This window comes from Anomaloglossus baeobatrachus, chromosome 11, assembly GCF_048569485.1.
Source record: "Anomaloglossus baeobatrachus isolate aAnoBae1 chromosome 11, aAnoBae1.hap1, whole genome shotgun sequence".
Classification (NCBI taxonomy): Eukaryota; Metazoa; Chordata; class Amphibia; order Anura; family Aromobatidae; genus Anomaloglossus; species Anomaloglossus baeobatrachus.
The window spans coordinates 43,908,004-43,928,518 of record NC_134363.1 but is presented as its reverse complement, the minus strand read 5'-3'; the positions used below and the strand labels follow the sequence as shown (position 1 = coordinate 43,928,518).

The 20,515-nt window shown below is 46.8% G+C and overlaps 1 protein-coding gene across 1 annotated transcript; it reads left to right on the top strand.

Moving 5' to 3' along the window:
• The first annotated feature begins 2,635 nt into the window (after nucleotides 1-2,635).
• LOC142256189 (ferritin light chain, oocyte isoform-like) lies at nucleotides 2,636-6,419 on the top strand. Its single transcript, XM_075327743.1, has 4 exons — nucleotides 2,636-2,893; nucleotides 3,704-3,850; nucleotides 5,274-5,399; nucleotides 6,225-6,419. The coding sequence occupies exons 1-4, from the start codon at nucleotides 2,792-2,794 to the stop codon at nucleotides 6,372-6,374; spliced, it is 525 nt and encodes a 174-aa protein (XP_075183858.1). The 5' UTR covers nucleotides 2,636-2,791; the 3' UTR covers nucleotides 6,375-6,419.
• Nucleotides 6,420-20,515: the final 14,096 nt, after the last annotated feature.

Sequence of the window (20,515 nt, the reverse complement as noted above, 5' to 3'; positions counted from 1 at the left end):
AAAAACTAAATAAGCAGTGATTTTAATTTTGTATTAAAAATACTGGATTTCATAATCACTATTTTTAATACAAAACTAAAAAACCACGACACCTTCCCTTTAAGATAAAGAAGTGCAGTGCCATTGATGACTACTAGGTGGCGATAGACTTAATGCTCAATCGATGTCATCAGTACAGTCCGATGTTTCGCAGGCTCCCATAGACTTGTATGATCTGATTTTTGAAGCCACATACAGCGGCTACAATTGATTTCTTATATTGGATCGGCATGAGAAAAAATTGCAGATCGGCACCATAATATAACACTGGTCCGAGTCCTATCCGATAAAACATGCGGCCGTGTTATACGCTCATGTAAATAAAATCTGCAATGGGATTGTTTGAAACTTTTTAATAAATCTGCCCCCAAATCTTTTCCATGCAAGATATTCTATGAGTGACCGAAAGAGTTAGGCTATGTGCGCACTTACCGGATTTTGCCGCGGATTTTCCGCGGATTTGCTGCATGTTTCGCTGCAGAAAATGTTCATAACATCTCTGCAGTGAATCACCAGCAAAACCTATGGAGAAAAAAAATCCTGTGCGCACTGGGCGGAATTTGACAGCTGCATGTTTTGTTGTGGGAATCCCGCAGCAAAAACAAGTGCATGTCACTTCTTTTCCGCACATCGCTGCGGGATTTCACTCCATTGACTCCAATGTTAATCATGAAATCCCGCAGGGAATAACGCAGGCAGCAAATTCTGTGCGCTTCACTGCGTTTTCATGCGTTATTCCCTGCGGTATTTTGCGGTTTACCTCCGCTAATGTGCATCGCCTGTCTGCGGTTTTGCAGGGAAGTGATGTCATTACAGGAAGAGGAAGCCGTGCAGAGAGTAAACACACACACATCACACACAGACATAGAACACACAGACATATAGAACACACATAGAAAGAAAACGGAAGTATAGAAAACAAAGAACGTGGCCTCCGCTGCATATTTACCTTCCAGCCGAGGTAAGCACACAGCGGCGGCCCGGTATTCTCAGGCTGGGGAGGGAGAGGGGCAGGGTTAATGTCCCCCGCCTCACTTCCCCTCCCGCAGCCAAGAATATCAGCCGCAGCTGCCCCGGGACTGTCGCATGCATTACGCGGCAGCACCGGCGTGTCCCCGGCTCTTCTTGCTGCCGTGTACCAGTGGCAGCAAGGTAATACAAGGGGTTAATGATGGTGGGGGACCACCGCCATTAACTCCAGGCTTGATCATGGCAGCGTCTATGTGACAGCTGACATGATCAACCCGTAAGTAAAGTGAAAAAAACACAGACACCGAAAAATCCTTTATTTTAAATAAAACAAACAAGCCTCGTTCACCATTTTATTAACCCCCCCCCGCACCAAAGCTCCGGCGTAATCCACCGCTCCGGCGTAATCCACAGGTCCTGCGCTGCTTCCATCCAGCCGCGACTGTCACAGACACAGCGCTGAATGAAAACAGCAGACAGCAGAGGTAATTACCGGTCATTTCCCACGGCCGGTAATGTGAACTCACTGCCGACCATGGGAAATGCAGCGATCTGTCCTCTATCTATCCCTTTATCTATCTTTCTATCTATCTATCTATCTATCTAGCTATCTATCTATCTATCTATCTATCCCTCTGTCTGTCTATCTATCTATCTATCCCTCTATCTATCTATCTATCTATCTATCTATCCCTCTATCTATCTATCTATCTATCCCTCTATCTATCTATCTATCTATCTATCCCTCTATCTATCTATCTATCTATCCCTCTATCCCTCTATCTATCTATCTATCTATCTATCTATCCCTCTGTCTGTCTATCTATCTATCTCTCCTATCTATCTATCTATCTATCTATCTATCCCTCTATCTATCCCTCTATCTATCTATCTATCTATCTATCTATCCCTCTGTCTGTCTATCTATCTATCTATCTATCTCTCTATCTATCTATCTCTCTATCTATCTATCTATCTATCTATCTATCTATCCCTCTATCTATCCCTCTATCTATCTATCTATCTATCTATCTATCCCTCTATCTATCTATCTATCCCTCTGTCTGTCTATCTATCTATCCCTCTATCTATTCTTCTGTCTATCTATCTACTATCTCAGAATTAAATGACTTTTTTTTTTCAATGTGCTTTATTGCATTGAATGCAATAAAGCACATCCCAACCTGCAAGCGGCAAAACCGCGGCAATACCGCGAACAATACCGCGGTAAAACCGCAGCAAACCGCATGCGGTTTTCGGGTGCGGTTTCCCACGTTTTTTTACCGCGGGTGCGGTAATCTTTGAGAGCATGCAGAATTTTCTCAAGAAAATTCCATTTCCCAGTGCGCACATAGCCTTAAGAAGTGTCTATAGTTCCATAAAGATGCGGCACATTCTGGAATGTTCGAAAGAATTAAATGTATCCAATATTACATGCAATATTTTGATGCAATTTATAATTCCGGAACTCTGATCTTAGAGGGTTAACATTTAACTTTTTCCTTTCCGGTGAATATTCTGTTTTACGCCCTTTACTGAATGACAAGCCAATCCGGACAATGTGAGCTGATATAATGGGTGGATTGTGTTTTTGGAGGACTCCACCCAATGAGTGTATAAAAGCCAGAGAGCAGCTGCGTGTCCTGCAGAGTGATCACAGGAGATCCTACTTCTTGCTTCAACAGTGTTTGAACGGAAAAGGGATTCTCTGTGCCAGATCCACCGGACTAGTCCTGATCTCCAGAACCTCCTTGTGAAAGAAGCTACTACCATCATCATCATCATGAGCTCACAGATCCGCCAGAACTACCACCAGGACAGCGAGGCTGGAGTCAACCGCATCACCAACCTGGTGCTTCAGGCTTCCTACACTTACCAGTCCATCGTGAGTATATGAGCACCATAGGAGCTATTGGGGAACCACAAGTCAACGCATGCCATGGCTTGTAATTCCTAATGTGTAGTGTCTCTAGATTCCAGATTCCATGTGTCACTAATGTAACTCATTAGTGTCCTTCTGATTATAGCTCCAGGATTCAGTTTTGAGGGGTTGGTTACTAAAGTTATCATTTTTGTTCTTCTCTATATATAATATATATTAGGGAAGATATAGACAAAATAATGTAAAAGTATAAAATGTAGTCTTGTTTATATTTGTTTTTAGTTTTTCTCTTTTCCTTTCTGTAATTCTTTTGGAAAGAATGTTCAACTAAAAAAAAAAATTATATTTATATAATATATATTATATATTTATATATTATATAAATATAATTTTTTTTTTAGTTGAACATTCTTTCCAAAAGAATTACAGAAAGGAAAAGAGAAAAAGCAAACGAAAAACAAATATTAAGACTACATTTTATACTTGGACACAATAATGTAAATGCATCTTCCCTAAATACTCTTTAGAGCAACAGTTTCTCACACTATTGACTTATATATTTTTTTACATAAAAAAAAAAAAAAAAAATTCTCCACCATACAACAGGTTGTTGCATTAATTTGTGCACCTGTATTGTAGATGCAAGTCACATTCACAATTGGAAAAGTCTGAAATGTACAAGCTCCACATTTTTGGTTCCTTTTTTTTTACTTTTTTTTTTTTTTTTTTTTTTTTCTTTCTCCTTTCATGGTTTTCATTATATTATAATTTACTTATTTATTTTATATTTTTTTTTTTATTTTTTTTTTGTAGGGCTTCTTTTTTGACCGGGATGATGTAGCATTGGCCAAGTTCTCCAAGTTTTTCCGTGAACAGTCTGAGGAAAAGCGAGAACAGGCCGAGAAGTTTCTGAAGTTCCAGAACAAACGAGGAGGAAGAATTGTCCTTCAGAACATCCAGGCGAGAATGTTTTAAGCATCCATAAAAATATATATTCCCAGTGGGTATTTAGTCTTCCCAAGAGGCACAAAGTCCTCACCACCACCACTGATTCTATGTAGATCTGTTTCATCCAACCCTCAGGGCACGCATCAGGTCACAGGATTTCCTCTAATATTGTACAGGTGACAACAATGGAGCAATATCTGATGTCTTAAAGATTCTCTGACTTGCGCAATGGTTAAAAAAAAAAAAGCCTGAAAACCTGATCTGTAGTGTCCCTGAGGACTGGCGTTTGTGAAACCTGATCTAGATGAGAACACTTAGGCTATGTGCCCACGGGAGGTCATACCTGCGGATAGATCTGCAGGTACGGCCAAAGGTTTACCGCAGCTGCCCGCCGGCATCCGCAGCTATTTTTAGCCGCAGTAGTACAGCGATCTATCTGCAGTAAACCTGCAGACTTGCCTGCGGATGTCCCGGCCTCTATCTCCATAGCGGAGGGCCGGGATTTCCACAGGTAATTCCGCATGAATAATTGACATGCAGTTGCGTGCAGCTGCGGGACATCCGCAGCGTGGACACAGCACTCCCAATGTCCAATAGGATAAAATGGGGAGTGTCTGTACTTGCTGAAACCTGCGGATTTATCTAGAAAATCCAGATAAATCTGCAGGTTTTCTGCAGCAGAAGCAAGCTACCGTGGGCACATAGCCTTAGGGTATGTTCACACAGGGCTTTTTTTTGGTAAGTTTTTGCTGTGTTTTTTGTTTTTTTTTTTTTTCCTGCAGATTTGCCTTGGTTTTATGTTCATAAAATGCTGCTTTTTGTAGTCCCAGCAAAGTCGGATTTCTGAAACCTCATGCTCAAACACATGCACACTTTTATTTTATTTTTGTTTTCCTTTCCTATTTTGTCAAATACCTGTTTTTTTTGCTGCAGGTTTCAAAGGAGCATGTCACTACTTCAGCATTTTTGCACTTTTTTTTTTTTTTTTTTCTCCAATTGATGCAACCCATTTTGTAGAAAAAAAAACCGCAATGACTCAAAGGAGACTTCCTGCCACAAGATCAGGTTTTGGTCAGGAAAAAAAACCATATATCTATATATCTCAAAATGGGTTGTATCAATTAAAAAAATGCTGCAAAGAATTGACATGCTCATTCTTTGAAATCTGCAGCAAAATTCAGGAAAAATCTGCATGTGTGCATGAGGTTTCAGAAATCTCACTTTGTTGGGACTGAAACAGCTTTTTATTAGCATGAATTTGCATAAAACAAAGGTAAATCTGCAGAAAAAAATTAACAAAAAAAGCCCTGTGTGAACATGCCCAAAGTCCGTTTTGCACAAAATTATTTAACATGGATAGAATTTTTTTTATATTGTGTCATCTGCAGCTAGAAGTTCTCCTGCTATTAACTATTGTTTTGCTTTTCCCCTATAGAAAGCTGAGGCTGATGAATGGGGGAATGGCACCAATGCTATGGAGTACGCCCTGAAGCTTGAAAAGAGCGTAAATCGGGCTCTGCTGGACCTTCATAAGATCGCTACTGACCACGTGGACCCTCATGTAAGTGACTGTATAACTTGCATAGTACTGCAAGTTCATATTTGTGAATATTCCGCACAATAAAACTGTGTGATGTGATCCTGCACGGAATGTGCCATTTATGACGCTCTTCAAATGTTACCTTTCTCATTGTCAAACTGTTTCTTGGAGGCTCCCGCCTCTCCTTTGCCCCGAGCTGTCATCAGACCTGTTAGTCTGGGCCAAAGAGGCAAGTCAAAACTTCATGCACTAGACCTCCAATGTGACAGTCTCACCCTTATCAGCTAGACATGGTGCACAGCCCAAAACTGCAATTATCTGGAGTGTAAGGTCAAAGACACAGTGCGGTTTTGTGTTTTTGTTTTTTTTGTTTTTTATTTCCTGGTATCTAGAAATGGTGCAGACACTTCTACAGCCAAACGCTCAATGTGTGCCCATGGCCTTCATTGGGAAGAAGTTCTCCTTTTGTGCTCAATTTTCCTGACACCCTCCCCAAATTTATTCTTCACCCTGGACTCCCTATAACTGTAGAGTCCCCAGGAAACTAGTGTTCCATGGCCCCATTTTGGGGTACATAAAAAAAAAAAAAAAAATACTAACCACCTTGATGGACAATTACCACATAATTATCCTGCAAAGTGCAGCTATCGGCATAATTATGCTTTGTCTATGGATATTATATTCCATTTTTTTAAAATGGAAGTTACTAAAATATTAAGATCTGACTCCTCCTGCGCAATCATTCTTTCTATGGGGGCTTCCATGTCCCCTGCCCCGTGCCTTAATCACCATTGACTTCACACTGCCCATGTAATGTGCTAATGTCCGGCATCTCTCCCCATGCAGATGTGTGACTTCCTGGAGGATGAATATCTGGAGAAGGAAGTGGAGCTGATCAAGAAACTGGGAGATCACATCACTAACCTGAAACGCGTGAAGGCGGCAGAAGTCGGCATGGGAGAATATCTCTTTGATAAGATGACCCTGGATGACTAATGTCCGGTGTGTGTGTGTGTGTGGTCACATACAAGAGCTATGGTGTGAAAATCAGGGAGGGAGGGGGGCTCTGGGGTCAGGGATTTGCTCTGAAAAGTCAAATAAAAATTCTGTGCAGCAAAGATTGTCTCGTCTGGTGTCACATCCTCTATTTTGTCACTTTGTACAGAGTAACTATTAGAAATGACAGCTCCATGGTAAATGATTTGCCATAAACAATGTACAGAGCAAGGACACCACAGCGCCCTCCATCATGTAGTGGTCACTCCTGGGTACTGCAAGTCTCATTTAATTGATGGGTAAGTCCTCCCGATGTTTGGGAGACTCGCCTGAGCGTCTTGTAAAGTTCGGATTATGAGAACACTGTCTTGCATCCGAACACCAAACTTGGACTTTACAGTTATGTGATTGGGGGAGGGGTCTGTAAAACAAAGAATACAGCTAATAATAAACATTGTCATTATACTTACCGCTCCCGCGACGCGTCCTGCAGACTGTTTCCCACCGCTTCGGCTTCTGATCATCGCTGTGCTGTCCCAGTAACCAGCACTGACGATGGGACCTTCCATGACGTTGTACCGCCCCGGTGTTGGTCGGGATGCTCGGATCGGAATCATGGTGGCTCGAGGGACCCGAGTTGGTGGATACTTTGCTCCGTGAAAGGGGGTATTTACAGGGTATTAGTTCGTGATGCCACCTGCGGGTTGCGGTAAAAGGAGTACTGCCACTGCTGGAAGGAGTACCGGGGCAGATGGTGTGGAGTAGCAAGGTTTCAATCCCTCCGCAGGTAGGGAAGGCCCTGGACTCAGGGTGTTGGTGCTTTGGGAAGACGGGGTGCAGGGGACCAGGGTACTCACTGTGGGTAGTCGTGGTGCTGGAGGTATTTTAGAAAGGGAGGCACACGCACACCTGCAGGTGAACCAAAGTCTGTGTACAGCTGCCGGGAGTCCGTCCAAGTACCTGGTCCCACCAATGTCACTTAGTGATCCGGAGCCTGCCTCTGTGCACAATTTGACGTCCGTTAGTGGTCCCCCATGGCTTGAAGCTGTTGGGGGGCCTTGCTCACTATTTGTAGTGTAGCTGTGCTCTAGAGGGCTGGCACGTGGGACTTTAGTGGGTTACTTTGTTTGGATACACCCCTGTCCCCCTCGTTGTGCTGATGCCCTCAACCTCTGAGCTAAGAGGGAAGTCCCTTCGAGGGCCTCTCCCTTACAGGTGAATTGCCAGGACCTTGAATCTGCTCCTGACCTAGGGTCCTGTACCCCCGTCGTGCTCAGTACTGGTCAGTTCTTTTGGGCCTTCTGGTGCAGACAGTCCTCCTAAGACTGTCCGTCACACCCTTGTCCAATGTCCCTGCTACCGGTCCCCGACTCCTCTGGACTCGGATCACCGCTTGCGACCCAACCAGTGTCCCTAGCTCCCCCGGAGCTCTCTCCCAGCTCCTCCTTTGGAGCCTACTTCACTTCTATCTCGTCTCCCGCTCAGTCCCCCAGTGGCCGGCCCATTTTCAGTTTGTCCACTCCCCTGGTGTGACTGCTGTGAGGTGATTGGGTTTTGTAGTGCAGATGGGAGTGACATCGGTTTCTTGGGTACCTTGAACCATGGGGGGTGAGCCCTGCACCCTGGGTAAGGATGCAGTACCCAGTGGCACCCTGATGTATTCAGGGGTGCCACAACGTCATACCCATATGACCAGTCACGTGTCAATGTTGTATTACCTCGTTGGTTACAGACCAGTCACATGGCTATGACATCATGCTAGGTCCTGACGGTGCATCTCACCGATACGCAGTGCTCGCTCAAGTATCTCAGTACTCGGTGAGTGCCATGTACCGGCAAGATGCTTGGCCCCCTCCCTGCATGTTGGCGATCTTTACAGTGTTGGCCCACATGCAGGGATTGGCTGCCACAGCTGGTGATGAATAGCGGCACCAGGAATCAGGTGATTGGAGATGACCGTTGCAATAGTAACCCGCTCGTTTGGTTACTATGGCAGCGGTGACACCACCGCTTACCAACCCGCAGCCTCTGATCACTCAGTGATTACACAGCGAGGGTAGCATCGTTCTTCCCTTGCCCCGTGCATTCTGATATAGCAGAGCTAGATCTGTTGAAGACAGAAGACCAGGATCGTAGAGGGGTGAGGAGTAATAAAGATGGAGGAGTCCCTAAGTGTGTCTGTGTATTTCTTTTTTTTTTTTTTTCCCCAGGGCCGCTGGAAGAGTTGAATACAGCGCCAGAAGATGGTTCTTTTAAGTGCCATTTTCTGGGGCTGCTGCGGACTGTAATTCATAGCGGGGGGTCACAGTCAACCTGTGCTGCAGGTTCCTATCCCCAGCTGTCTAGTTGTACCTGGCTGGACACAAAAATTTGGCGAAGACCCCGTTGTTTTTCTTTAATTTAATGAAATTAAAAAAAAAAAATAGCTTCCCAATATTTTTGGTTCCCAGATAGGTACAAATAGGCAGCTGGGGGTTGGGGCAGCCCGTACCTGCCTGCTGTACTTTGCTAGCATACAAAATTTGGAAAAGTCCACTTTTTTTTGTTTTTTTGGCAAAACTTTTTTTTAAAAAAAAAAAAAAGGGGGCTTCCCTGGATTTTTCATTACCAGTGAAGGTAACACCAAACAGTGGGGGTTAGCAGCCAGTAGCTGCTTGGATTACCCTTAGCTAGCAATAGAAAAAGCAGCGAGAGCCCACACTTTTTTTTTAAGTAACTAAAAAAAAGGGCTTCCCTGTATTTTGATTGCCAGCCAAGGTAAAGCCAGGCAGATGGGGGTGGCAGCCCGTAGCCGTCTGCTTTGTGCGCTGAGAATCAAAAATTCTGCGGAGCGCTATGTCATTTTTTTTTATACAACTATAAATTGTGTAATATATATTTGGGTTTTGTTTTTTTTTTTTGCTCAAAAAGATATAGAACACTAAAATACCACATCCTAGTTCTAAACGTTCTTTATTTTTCTGAGCAGTATATATATTATATATATACATATATATATATATATATGTATGTATATTATATACACACATTATATATATATACACACACACACACACACCCACCCCCCCCTCCCCCCGGATTATAGGAGGGGCAGACGGGCCTCCACCACAAGAGCTTCTGAGAGGGCCCCCAGGCCACCATCTGTGTGGCCACCATCTAATTAACACCGCAGTGGTTCAGGACCGTACTGTACCTTAAAGAATATCAATCCCGGCCGTCACTGTGCTGCAGACACGCCCGCTGTGTCTGCAAGGATGACATCACCGCGCACCTGATGCTTCTTCCTGCCGTAGAGGAGCTTGTGGGAGGACCGGAGCAGAGGCCTCAGTGGATTACGGTGAGTATGACGTCATCCTACATGGTGCCGGGCAGGAGGCTGCAGTGAGGAGGGAGCAGGACTGGATTTCATAGTGTCAGCGGCAGCTCTGCCGGCGGGATTAGTGTGAGTTATTGCAGGAGTGTGAACTGCTGCAGATCAGGTCGGGCTGTCAGTGCCGGGTCATCAGCCTCATCCCTCCCCTGCAATAACACTGAGCTCCAGCAGAGACATCACTACACAGATCCTGCACTGATCACATCTGAGCCTGCAGCACACATTATACTATATGGCCCATATTACATATAGAATATGTGAGGTCCTGTAGGTCCAGGTGTGATCAGTGCAGGACATTGTATATCTGTGTATATGGTATCCCACATCCAGTGTACAGAGTAGTGTGATATACTGTGAACACACATCAGATGGTATATAATACTGTGTATATTGTATAACATCTGGTGTCTGTATCACATTAATCCCAGTTAAATGCCGGGGCCCTGGGCTACCAGAGGGGCCCACTCGTGGTGACAGGAGTGGCGTACTGCTAGTCAGGGGGGCCCGGTGCCCGCGCTGTCACCGGCCTCCCCCCGCCGAGGATCACGCTATCAATTGTATCGGCATCGCAGTTGCCAATACAGTTTAGAGCAATGATGAGATGGAGCGGCGCGCTCTCTCATGATTCTCCTCACTGTGTCTGTCGACACTGATAGCTCTGCAGCGGAGCGCGGTGACGTCATCACTGTGCGCCTCCTGAGAGGTCAGAGCGAGCGACAGCAATGGACACGCTGAAGAGACCGGAGCAGCTGGGGAACGAGGAGAAGTGAGTATGTACAATCACTGTGGCCAGACGACCATGGGGGTGCATTAAATGATATGGCGGCTGTATACTACATGAGGGTGTCTAATGCTATCTGGCTCTCTGCACTGTGTTATATAGGGGCTGTGTAGTACGTGAGGGTGCCTAATGCTATCTGGTTCTGCATTGTGCTATATATGGGCTGTATACTACATGAAGGAGCCTAATGCTATCTGGTCTGCACTATGCTATATGCTATATAGGGGCTATGTACTACATGAGAGTGCCTAATGCTATCTGGCTCTGCACTGTGCTATATATGGACTGTATACTACGTGAGCATGCCTAATGCTATCTTGCTCTGCACTGTGCTATATACGGGCTGTATACTACGTGAGCATCCCTAATGCTATCTGGCTCTGCACTGTGCTATATATGGACTGTATACTACGTGAGCATGCCTAATGCTATCTTGCTCTGCACTGTGCTATATACGGGCTGTATACTACGTGAGCATCCCTAATGCTATCTGGCTCTGCACTGTGCTATATATGGACTGTATACTACGTGAGCATGCCTAATGCTATCTTGCTCTGCACTGTGCTATATACGGGCTGTATACGTGAGCATGCCTAATGCTATCTGGGTCTGTACTGTGCTATATAGGGGCTGCGTACTACGTGAGGATGCCTAATGCTATCTGGCTCTGCACTGTGCTGTAAAGGGGCTGTATACTACGTGAGGATGCCTAATGCTATCTGGCTCTGCACTGTGCTATATACGGGCTGTATACTCCATGAGGATGCCTAATGCTATCTGGGTCTGTACTGTGCTATATAGGGGCTGTGTACTACGTGAGGATGCCTAACACTATCTGGGTCTGCAGTGTGCTATATATGGGCTGTATACTATATGAAGGTGCCTAATGCTATCTCGTCTGCACTATGCTATATAGGGGCTGTGTACTACGTAAGGATGCCTAATGCTACATGGGTTTGCATTGTGCTATATGGGGGCTGCATAGTGCCATATGGGGGCTGCATAGTGCCATACGGGGGCTGCATAATACTATATGGACGACTATGGGAGCTTCATAACACTATATTGAGGAATATGGGGGCTAAATACTACTATACCCCCAGAGCTGTTTGTCCCCCCCCCACCTCAGAGCTGTTTGTCCCCCCACCTCAGAGCCACTGCCCCTTTCTAGAGCTGTATGCCCCCATTACTGTATACCCCTTTCCTCAGTAATATGTATGCCCCACAGTAATGTGTATGTCCCCAGCCTCTTTTGTGATGTATATACAGCAGTGTCAGTGTTCTCTATGTGCGGCCATGTCTGTTAGTGACTGCCACCAATCAGCGTGGCACAGACACATGCCCAGGAGGAGCTGGATGGAGACAAGCGGGGAGGTGAATGAGACTGTTGCCGGCTTCCCAATATTAGAAATATATATAAAAATGTGTCTGTGTGTGCATGTATGATGTGTGTCTGTGTATGTCAGTGTATATGGCTGTGTCTAGATTTATGTCTATATGTGTTGTTTTGAATTTCTCTTTAAATATATACTGTATGTGTATGTATCTGTGCATGTCTATGTGTGGATGGGGCCCACTGAGACTCTTTCGCCCAGGGCCTACAAAAACCTGGAGCCGGCCCTGCGTGTACCAGTCATGTATTCTCCTGTACACTGTACAGGGGCATACCTTTGGGGGGCATGCGGCATATCTGCCCCAGCACAGCAATCAGGGGGCACCATTGGAAAGTGTGAGGCAGCAGTATGGTGGGAGAAAATTGTAAGTAGACAGTATTGGGAAAGAAAAGTGTGAGGGACATAGAATAGAGACTGGTAGTGGGGGGGGATAAGCAGTATAGAGAAGGGGCAGCATGGTGGCCAGTGTGAGGGCACAGTATGGAGAGCACAGTATGCTGAGAAGGGGGAATGTGAGACGGAGGTGCAGTATAGTGACTGGATAATGAAGCAGGTAGGCAGTATAGAGAAGGGGCGGCATGCTGGCCAGTGTGAGGGCACAGTATGGAGAGCACAGTATGCTGAGGAGGGGGAATGTGAGACGGAGGTACAGTATAGTGACTGGATAATGAAGCAGGTAGGCAGTATAGAGAAGGGGCAGCATGGTGGTAAGTGTGAGGGCACAGTATGGAGGCACAGTATGCTGAGGAGGGGGAATGTGAGACGGAGGTACAGTATAGTGACTGGATAGTGAAGCAGGTAGGCAGTATAGAGAAGGGGCAGCATGGTGGTAAGTGTGAGGGCACAGTATGGAGGCACAGTATGCTGAGGAGGGGGAATGTGAGACGGAGGTACAGTATAGTGACTGGATAATGAAGCAGGTAGGCAGTATAGAGAAGGGGCAGCATGGTGGCCAGTGTGAGGGCACAGTATGGAGGGCACAGTATGCTGAGGAGGGGGAATGGGAGACGGAGGTACAGTATAGTGACTGGATAATGAAGCAGGTAGGCAGTATAGAGAAGGGGCAGCATGGTGGTCAGTGTGAGGGCACAGTATGGAGGGCACAGTATGCTGAGGAGGGGGAATGTGAGACTGAGGTACAGTATAGTGACTGGATAATGAAGCAGGTAGGCAGTATAGAGAAGGGGCAGCATGGTGGCCAGTGTGAGGGCACAGTATGGAGGGCACAGTATGCTGAGGAGGGGGAATGTGAGACTGAGGTACAGTATAGTGACTGGATAATGAAGCAGGTAGGCAGTATAGAGAAGGGGCAGCCTGGTGGCCAGTGTGAGGGCACAGTATGGAGGCACAGTATGCTGAGGAGGGGGAATGTGAGACGGAGGTACAGTATAGTGACTGGATAATGAAGCAGGTAGGCAGTATAGAGAAGGGGCAGCATGGTGGTCAGTGTGAGGGCACAGTATGGAGGGCACAGTATGCTGAGGAGGGGGAATGTGAGACTGAGGTACAGTATAGTGACTGGATAATGAAGCAGGTAGGCAGTATAGAGAAGGGGCAGCATGGTGGTCAGTGTGAGGGCACAGTATGGAGGGCACAGTATGCTGAGGAGGGGGAATGTGAGACTGAGGTGCAGTATAGTGACTGGATAATGAAGCAGGTAGGCAGTATAGAGAAGGGGCGGCATGGTGGCCAGTGTGAGGGCACAGTATGGAGGGCACAGTATGCTGAGGAGGGGGAATGTGAGACTGAGGTGCAGTATAGTGACTGGATAATGAAGCAGGTAGGCAGTATAGAGAAGGGGCGGCATGGTGGCCAGTGTGAGGGCACAGTATGGAGGGCACAGTATGCTGAGGAGGGGGAATGTGAGACGGAGGTACAGTATAGTGACTGTATAGTGAAGAAGGTAGGCAGTATAGAGAAGGGGCAGCATGGTGGCCAGTGTGAGGGCACAGTATGGAGGGCACAGTATGCTGAGGAGGGGGAATGTGAGACTGAGGTACAGTATAGTGACTGGATAATGAAGCAGGTAGGCAGTATAGAGAAGGGGCAGCCTGGTGGCCAGTGTGAGGGCACAGTATGGAGGCACAGTATGCTGAGGAGGGGGAATGTGAGACGGAGGTACAGTATAGTGACTGGATAATGAAGCAGGTAGGCAGTATAGAGAAGGGGCAGCATGGTGGTCAGTGTGAGGGCACAGTATGGAGGGCACAGTATGCTGAGGAGGGGGAATGTGAGACTGAGGTACAGTATAGTGACTGGATAATGAAGCAGGTAGGCAGTATAGAGAAGGGGCAGCATGGTGGTCAGTGTGAGGGCACAGTATGGAGGGCACAGTATGCTGAGGAGGGGGAATGTGAGACTGAGGTGCAGTATAGTGACTGGATAATGAAGCAGGTAGGCAGTATAGAGAAGGGGCAGCATGGTGGCCAGTGTGAGGGCACAGTATGGAGGGCACAGTATGCTGAGGAGGGGGAATGTGAGACGGAGGTACAGTATAGTGACTGGATAATGAAGCAGGTAGGCAGTATAGAGAAGGGGCAGCTTGGTGGCCAGTGTGAGGGCACAGTATGGAGGGCACAGTATGCTGAGGAGGGGGAATGTGAGACGGAGGTACAGTATAGTGACTGGATAATGAAGCAGGTAGGCAGTATAGAGAAGGGGCAGCATGGTGGCCAGTGTGAGGGCACAGTATGGAGGGCACAGTATGCTGAGGAGGGGGAATGTGAGACTGAGGTGCAGTATAGTGACTGGCAGGGGCGTAACGACCGCGGTCGCAGAGGTCGCCACTGCGACCAGGCCCGCACGGTTATAGGGGCCCGGCAGCCGCTCTGCAGAGCCGGCTCCTCTCTGTAAGAGAGGAGATGCCCTCTTCAGTGGCCGACTACACGACCGCCGGGGGGCGGCCTGTGAGTCAGGGGGGCCCGGTGTCATCAGGGGACAGAGGGGCCCCAGACCTGGAGAGGCCACCGGGCGTTTCTGACGTGCGGCAGAGCAGAAGTGCTCCTAAACAGCAGACGGAAGCCATCCTTCCAGGACCTGCGATGATGTCATGTGCCCATGTGACTGTGTGGGAGGAGACACAGGAATGCCGGGGAGAAAGAAACAGAAGATAATGATATCGATTCCTGAAAGAGATTGGGACACATGACTGGTAATGAGAAAAGAGTGGATATGAGGGGGAGGGGGGTGCAGGGGGAGTGGCATATGAGGGCTACAGATTGTGACAGAAGGATGTGAAAGGGTGCAGAGTGAGAGGGGTAAGTTGGGGTACAGGCAGGGTGAGGTATGTGGGGCAGGGTGTGTGTGATATGGGGGGTGCAGGCTGTATGGGGAGCAGGGTGTGTGAGATATGGAGGTGTAGTGTGTGTGATATGGGGGTGCAGGCTGTATGGGGAGCAGGGTGTGTGATATGGGGGTGTAGTGTGTGTGTGTGTGATATGGGGGGTGCAGGCTGTATGGGGAGCAGGGTGTGTGATATGGGGGGTGCAGGCTGTATGGGGAGCAGGGTGTATGACATGGGGGTGTAGTGTGTGTGATATGGGGGGTGCAGGCTGTATGGGGAGCAGGGTGTGTGATATGGGGGGTGCAGGGTGTATGGGGAGCAGGGTGTGTGACATATGGAGGTGTAGTGTGTGTGATATGGGGGTGCAGGCTGTATGTGGGGCAGGGTGTGTGACATATGGAGGTGTAGTGTGTGTGATATGGGGGGTGCAGGCTGTATGGGGAGCAGGGTGTGTGACATATGGAGGTGTAGTGTGTGTGATATGGGGGGTGCAGGCTGTATGGGGAGCAGGGTGTGTGATATGGGGGTGCAGGCTGTATGGGGAGCAGGGAGTGTGACATATGGAGGTGTAGTGTGTGTAATATGGGGGGTGCAGGCTGTATGGGGAGCAGGGTGTGTGACATATGGGGGTGTAGTGTGTGTAATATGGGGGGTGCAGGCTGCATGTGGGGCAGGGTGTGTGACATATAGAGGTGTAGTGTGTGTGATATGGGGGGTGCAGGCTGTATGGGGAGCAGGGTGTGTGACATATGGGGGTGTAGTGTGTGTAATATGGGGGGTGCAGGCTGTATGTGGGGCAGGGTGTGTGACATATGGAGGTGTAGTGTGTGTGATATAGGGGGTGCAGGCTGTATGGGGAGCAGGGTGTGTGACATATGGAGGTGTAGTGTGTGTGATATGGGGGGTGCAGGCTGTATGGGGAGCAGGGTGTGTGACATATGGGGGTGTAGTGTGTGTAATATTGGGGGTGCGGGCTGTATGGGGAGCAAGGTGTGTGGGATATGGAGGTGTAGTGTGTGTGATATGGGGTGTGCACTCTGTATGGGGAGCAGGGTGTGTGGGATATGGGGGTGCAGTGTGTGTGATATGGGGAGTGCAGGCTGTATGGGGAGCAGGGTGTGAGATATGGAGGTGTAGTGTGTGTGATATGGGGGATGCAGGCTGTATGGGGAGCAGGGTGTGAGATATGGAGGTGCAGTGTGTGTGATATGGGGGGTGCAGGCTGTATGGGGAGCAGGGTGTGTGACATATGGGGGTGTAGTGTGTGTAATATAGGGGGTGCGGGCTGTATGGGGAGCAGGGTGTGTGATATGGGGGTGTAGTGTGTGTTTGATATGAGGGGTGCAGGCTGTATGGGGAGCAGGGTGTGTGATATGGGGAGTGCATGCTGTATGGGGAGCAGGGTGTGAGATATGGAGGTGTAGTGTGTGTGATATGGGGGATGCAGGCTGTATGGGGAGCAGGGTGTGAGATATGGAGGTGCAGTGTGTGTGATATGGGGGGGGAAGGCTGTATGGTGAGCAGGGTGTGTGACATATGGAGGTGTAGTGTGTGTGATATGGGGGGTGCAGGCTGTATGGGGAGCAGGGTGTGTGATATGGGGGTGTAGTGTGTGTGTGATATGAGGGGTGCAGGCTGTATGGGGAGCAGGGTGTGTGATATGGGGGGTGCAGGCTGTATAGGGAGCAGGGTGTGTGGGATATGGGTGTGTAGTGTGTGTGATATGGGGGGTGCAGGCTGTATGGGGAGCAGGGTGTGTGACATATGGGGGTGTAGTGTGTGTGATATGGGGGGTGCAGGCTGTATGGTGAGCAGGGTGTGTGACATATGGGGGTGTAGTGTGTGTGATATGGGGGGTGCAGGCTGTATAGGGAGCAGGGTGTGTGGGATATGGGTGTGTAGTGTGTGTGATATGGGGGGTGCAGGCTGTATGGTGAGCAGGGTGTGTGACATATGGGGGTGTAGTGTGTGTGATATGGGGGGTGCAGGCTGTATAGGGAGCAGGGTGTGTGGGATATGGGTGTGTAGTGTGTGTGATATGGGGGGTGCAGGCTGTATGGGGAGCAGGGTGTGTGACATATGGGGGTGTAGTGTGTGTGATGGACCCATGGAATCACCCCTAGTGGTGTGAAACGGTGCCGTTGCCCAGCGTGCTCCCTCCCCCCTTTTGCCTGCCTTTTGTATGCACGAATGAAGCATGAATAAAGCAGCGTTTTATCGGTGCGTGCTGCCAGCCTATTTCATTGATGATAAAAATATAGCATCTGCCCAAAAATGGTATCATTAAAAACAACAGCTCAAGACTCAAAAATGAAGTCATCACTGAGCCATAGATCCCGAAAAATGAGAACGCTGCGGTTTTTGGAAAATGGCGCAAAAAATGTGCAACTTTTTTTGGACAAACGTCTTATTTTTTTTAACCCCTTAGATAACAGTAAACCTACACATGTTTGGTGTCAACAAACTCGCACCGCACTGAGGCATCACAGCCACACATCAGTTTTACCATATAGTGAACATGGTGAATAAAACATCCTAAAAACAATCGTGCAATCACACTTTCTTTTAAAATTCTTCCGCACTTGGCATTTTTTTTGCCATTTTCCAGTACACTATATGATACAATGTATGGTTTAATTTAAAAGTACAACACGTCCCGCAAATTACAAGCCCTTATGTGGCAAGATTGACGGAAAAATAAAAAAGTTACGGCTCTTCAAACAAGGGCGCAAAAAACAAAAATGGAAAATCGCCCGCGGGTGAAGGGGTTAATGGGATGGGATGGTTTTACGAATATTTTTCATAAGGAAAGGCAGTGTGGCGGCCATAAATCATGGTGGAGGAATGGTGCAGTGGTCATAGTATATGAGTGGGGCAGTGTGGAGGCCATGTATCATAAGGGGGACAATGCGGGGTCACTTTTTTGTCAGGGGCATAGTGGGGGAATTATTTTTTTCAGCTGCACAGTATACGGGTTATTTAGTACACAGTATTCGGGTTATTTAGTGCACAGTATATGGGTTATTTAGTGCACAGTATACGGGTTATTTAGTGCACAGCATGTGCGGATATTTTTTATTTAGGTGTAATAATGACACTCATTTTTTAGGGCATCGTGTTAGGATATGTTGTGGAAAACCAGAGAAGATGGAAGTCTGCGGAGACGAGCTGTGGATGTCCAAGGTCATCATGGCGTCTGGACCAGATGAAGAAGAATGGGATGAGACCATTACAATCTGAGAAGTCACCAATAAGGTACCTGGATCTAAGGGAGCATTTATACTGGACAATCGCCTCCTTTAAAGGGAATCTGTCACCAGGATTTGCTCCCCCATGTGAGAGCGGCATAATGTAGAGACAGAGACCCTGATTCCAGTGATGTGTCACTTACTGAACTGTTTGCTGTCATTTTGATAAAATCAATGTTTTCTTTGCTGCAGATAAAAGCTCATGAATATGCTGGACTACCTGGCAACAGGCCAAGTAGTCCTGTAATGATAATCTGCTGCTGATTAATCAGTGATTTTATCAAAACTACACTAAGCAGCCCAGTAATGACACATTGCTGGAATCAGGATCACTGCCCCTATGTTATGCTGGTCTCAGATTAGAGGGAAAATACCTGCTGTCAGATTCCCTTTATATGATTGTTGACCGTTTGATTATGTGAAGCTGATTGGCAGTTTACCGGCCTGTGACTGCAGACATGTGAATCCTCATTGCATGCGCACAGCGAGCGGTCAGGGTTTTCCACTGGCGGTGATGAGAGCGGCCGTCATGTGACCACAAGTGTGCGATTTACATACTTCTAGCCACATCGGCATGAGGCTTTAGACTGACTTACTGGTAGGGGCAGCATGAACCCCAACTACGGCCCTGACGCTACACGTAACTATCATTGTGCGCATGCGCGCTGCAATTTGTTTTCCCCAGACCACTCGGTCCAAGAACAAAATTGAACATAACCACGGCCTCATTGATAACATTGGTCCGAGTGCGATCCGATGTTTTGTCAGATCACACTCGGGCCAAAAATACGGGTGTCTACACAAGCTCTGAGCTGAAACCCCAGCTACGCCTCTGGTGAGGACATGTTTTTATGTTTTTTAATCAATGATTAAGCGGTGGCCAGAGGTCTATGGGGGTGCATTATACTATATGGAGGATTATGGGGTGTGCATTATACTATATGGAGGATTATGGAGTGTGCATTATACTATATGGAGGATTATGGGGTGTGCATTATACTATATGGAGGATTATGGGGTGTGCATTATACTATATGGAGGATTATGGGGTGTGCATTATACTATATGGAGGATTATGGAGTGTGCATTATACTATATGGAGGATTATGGAGTGTGCATTATACTATATGGAAGATTATGGAGTGTGCATTATACTATATGGAGGATTATGGAGTGTGCATTATACTATATGGAGGATTATGGAGTGTGCATTATACTATATGTAGGATTATGGGGTGTGCATTATACTATATGGAGGATTATGGAGTGTGCATTATACTATATGGAAGATTATGGAGTGTGCATTATACTATATGGAAGATTATGGAGTGTGCATTATACTATATGTAGGATTATGGGGTGTGCATTATACTATATGGAGGATTATGGAGTGTGCATTATACTATATGGAAGATTATGGAGTGTGCATTATACTATATGGAGGATTATGGAGTGTGCATTATACTATATGTAGGATTATGGGGTGTGCATTATACTATATGGAGGATTATGGAGTGTGCATTATACTATATGGAGGATTATGGAGTGTGCATTATACTATATGGAAGATTATGGAGTGTGCATTATACTATATGGAGGATTATGGAGTGTGCATTATACTATATGGAGGATTATGGAGTGTGCATTATACTATATGGAGGATTATGGGGTGTGCATTATACTATATGGAGGATTATGGGGTGTGCATTATACTATATGGAGGATTATGGAGTGTGCATTATACTATATGGAGGATTATGGTGTGTGCATTATCCTATATGGAGGATTATGGGGGGTGCATTATACTATATGGAGGATTATGGGGTGTGCATTATACTATATGGAGGATTATGGAGTGTGCATTATACTATATGGAGGTTTATGGGGTGTGCATTATACTATATGGAGGATTATGGAGTGTGCATTATACTATATGGAGGATTATGGAGTGTGCATTATACTATATGGAGGATTATGGAGTGTGCATTATACGATATGGAGGATTATGGAGTGTGCATTATACTATATGGAGGATTATGGAGTGTGCATTATACTATATGGA

What these genes read in the sequence shown, in the direction of transcription:
- LOC142256189 (XM_075327743.1), top strand. Translation starts at nt 2,792, where the DNA reads ATGAGCTCACAGATCCGCCAGAACTACCACCAGGACAGCGAGGCTGGA. An exon ending in CCTACACTTACCAGTCCATC is followed by an intron (nt 2,894 to 3,703) that starts GTGAGTATATGA and finishes TTTTTTTTGTAG; the next exon opens with GGCTTCTTTTTTGACCGGGA. An exon ending in TTGTCCTTCAGAACATCCAG is followed by an intron (nt 3,851 to 5,273) that starts GCGAGAATGTTT and finishes TTTCCCCTATAG; the next exon opens with AAAGCTGAGGCTGATGAATG.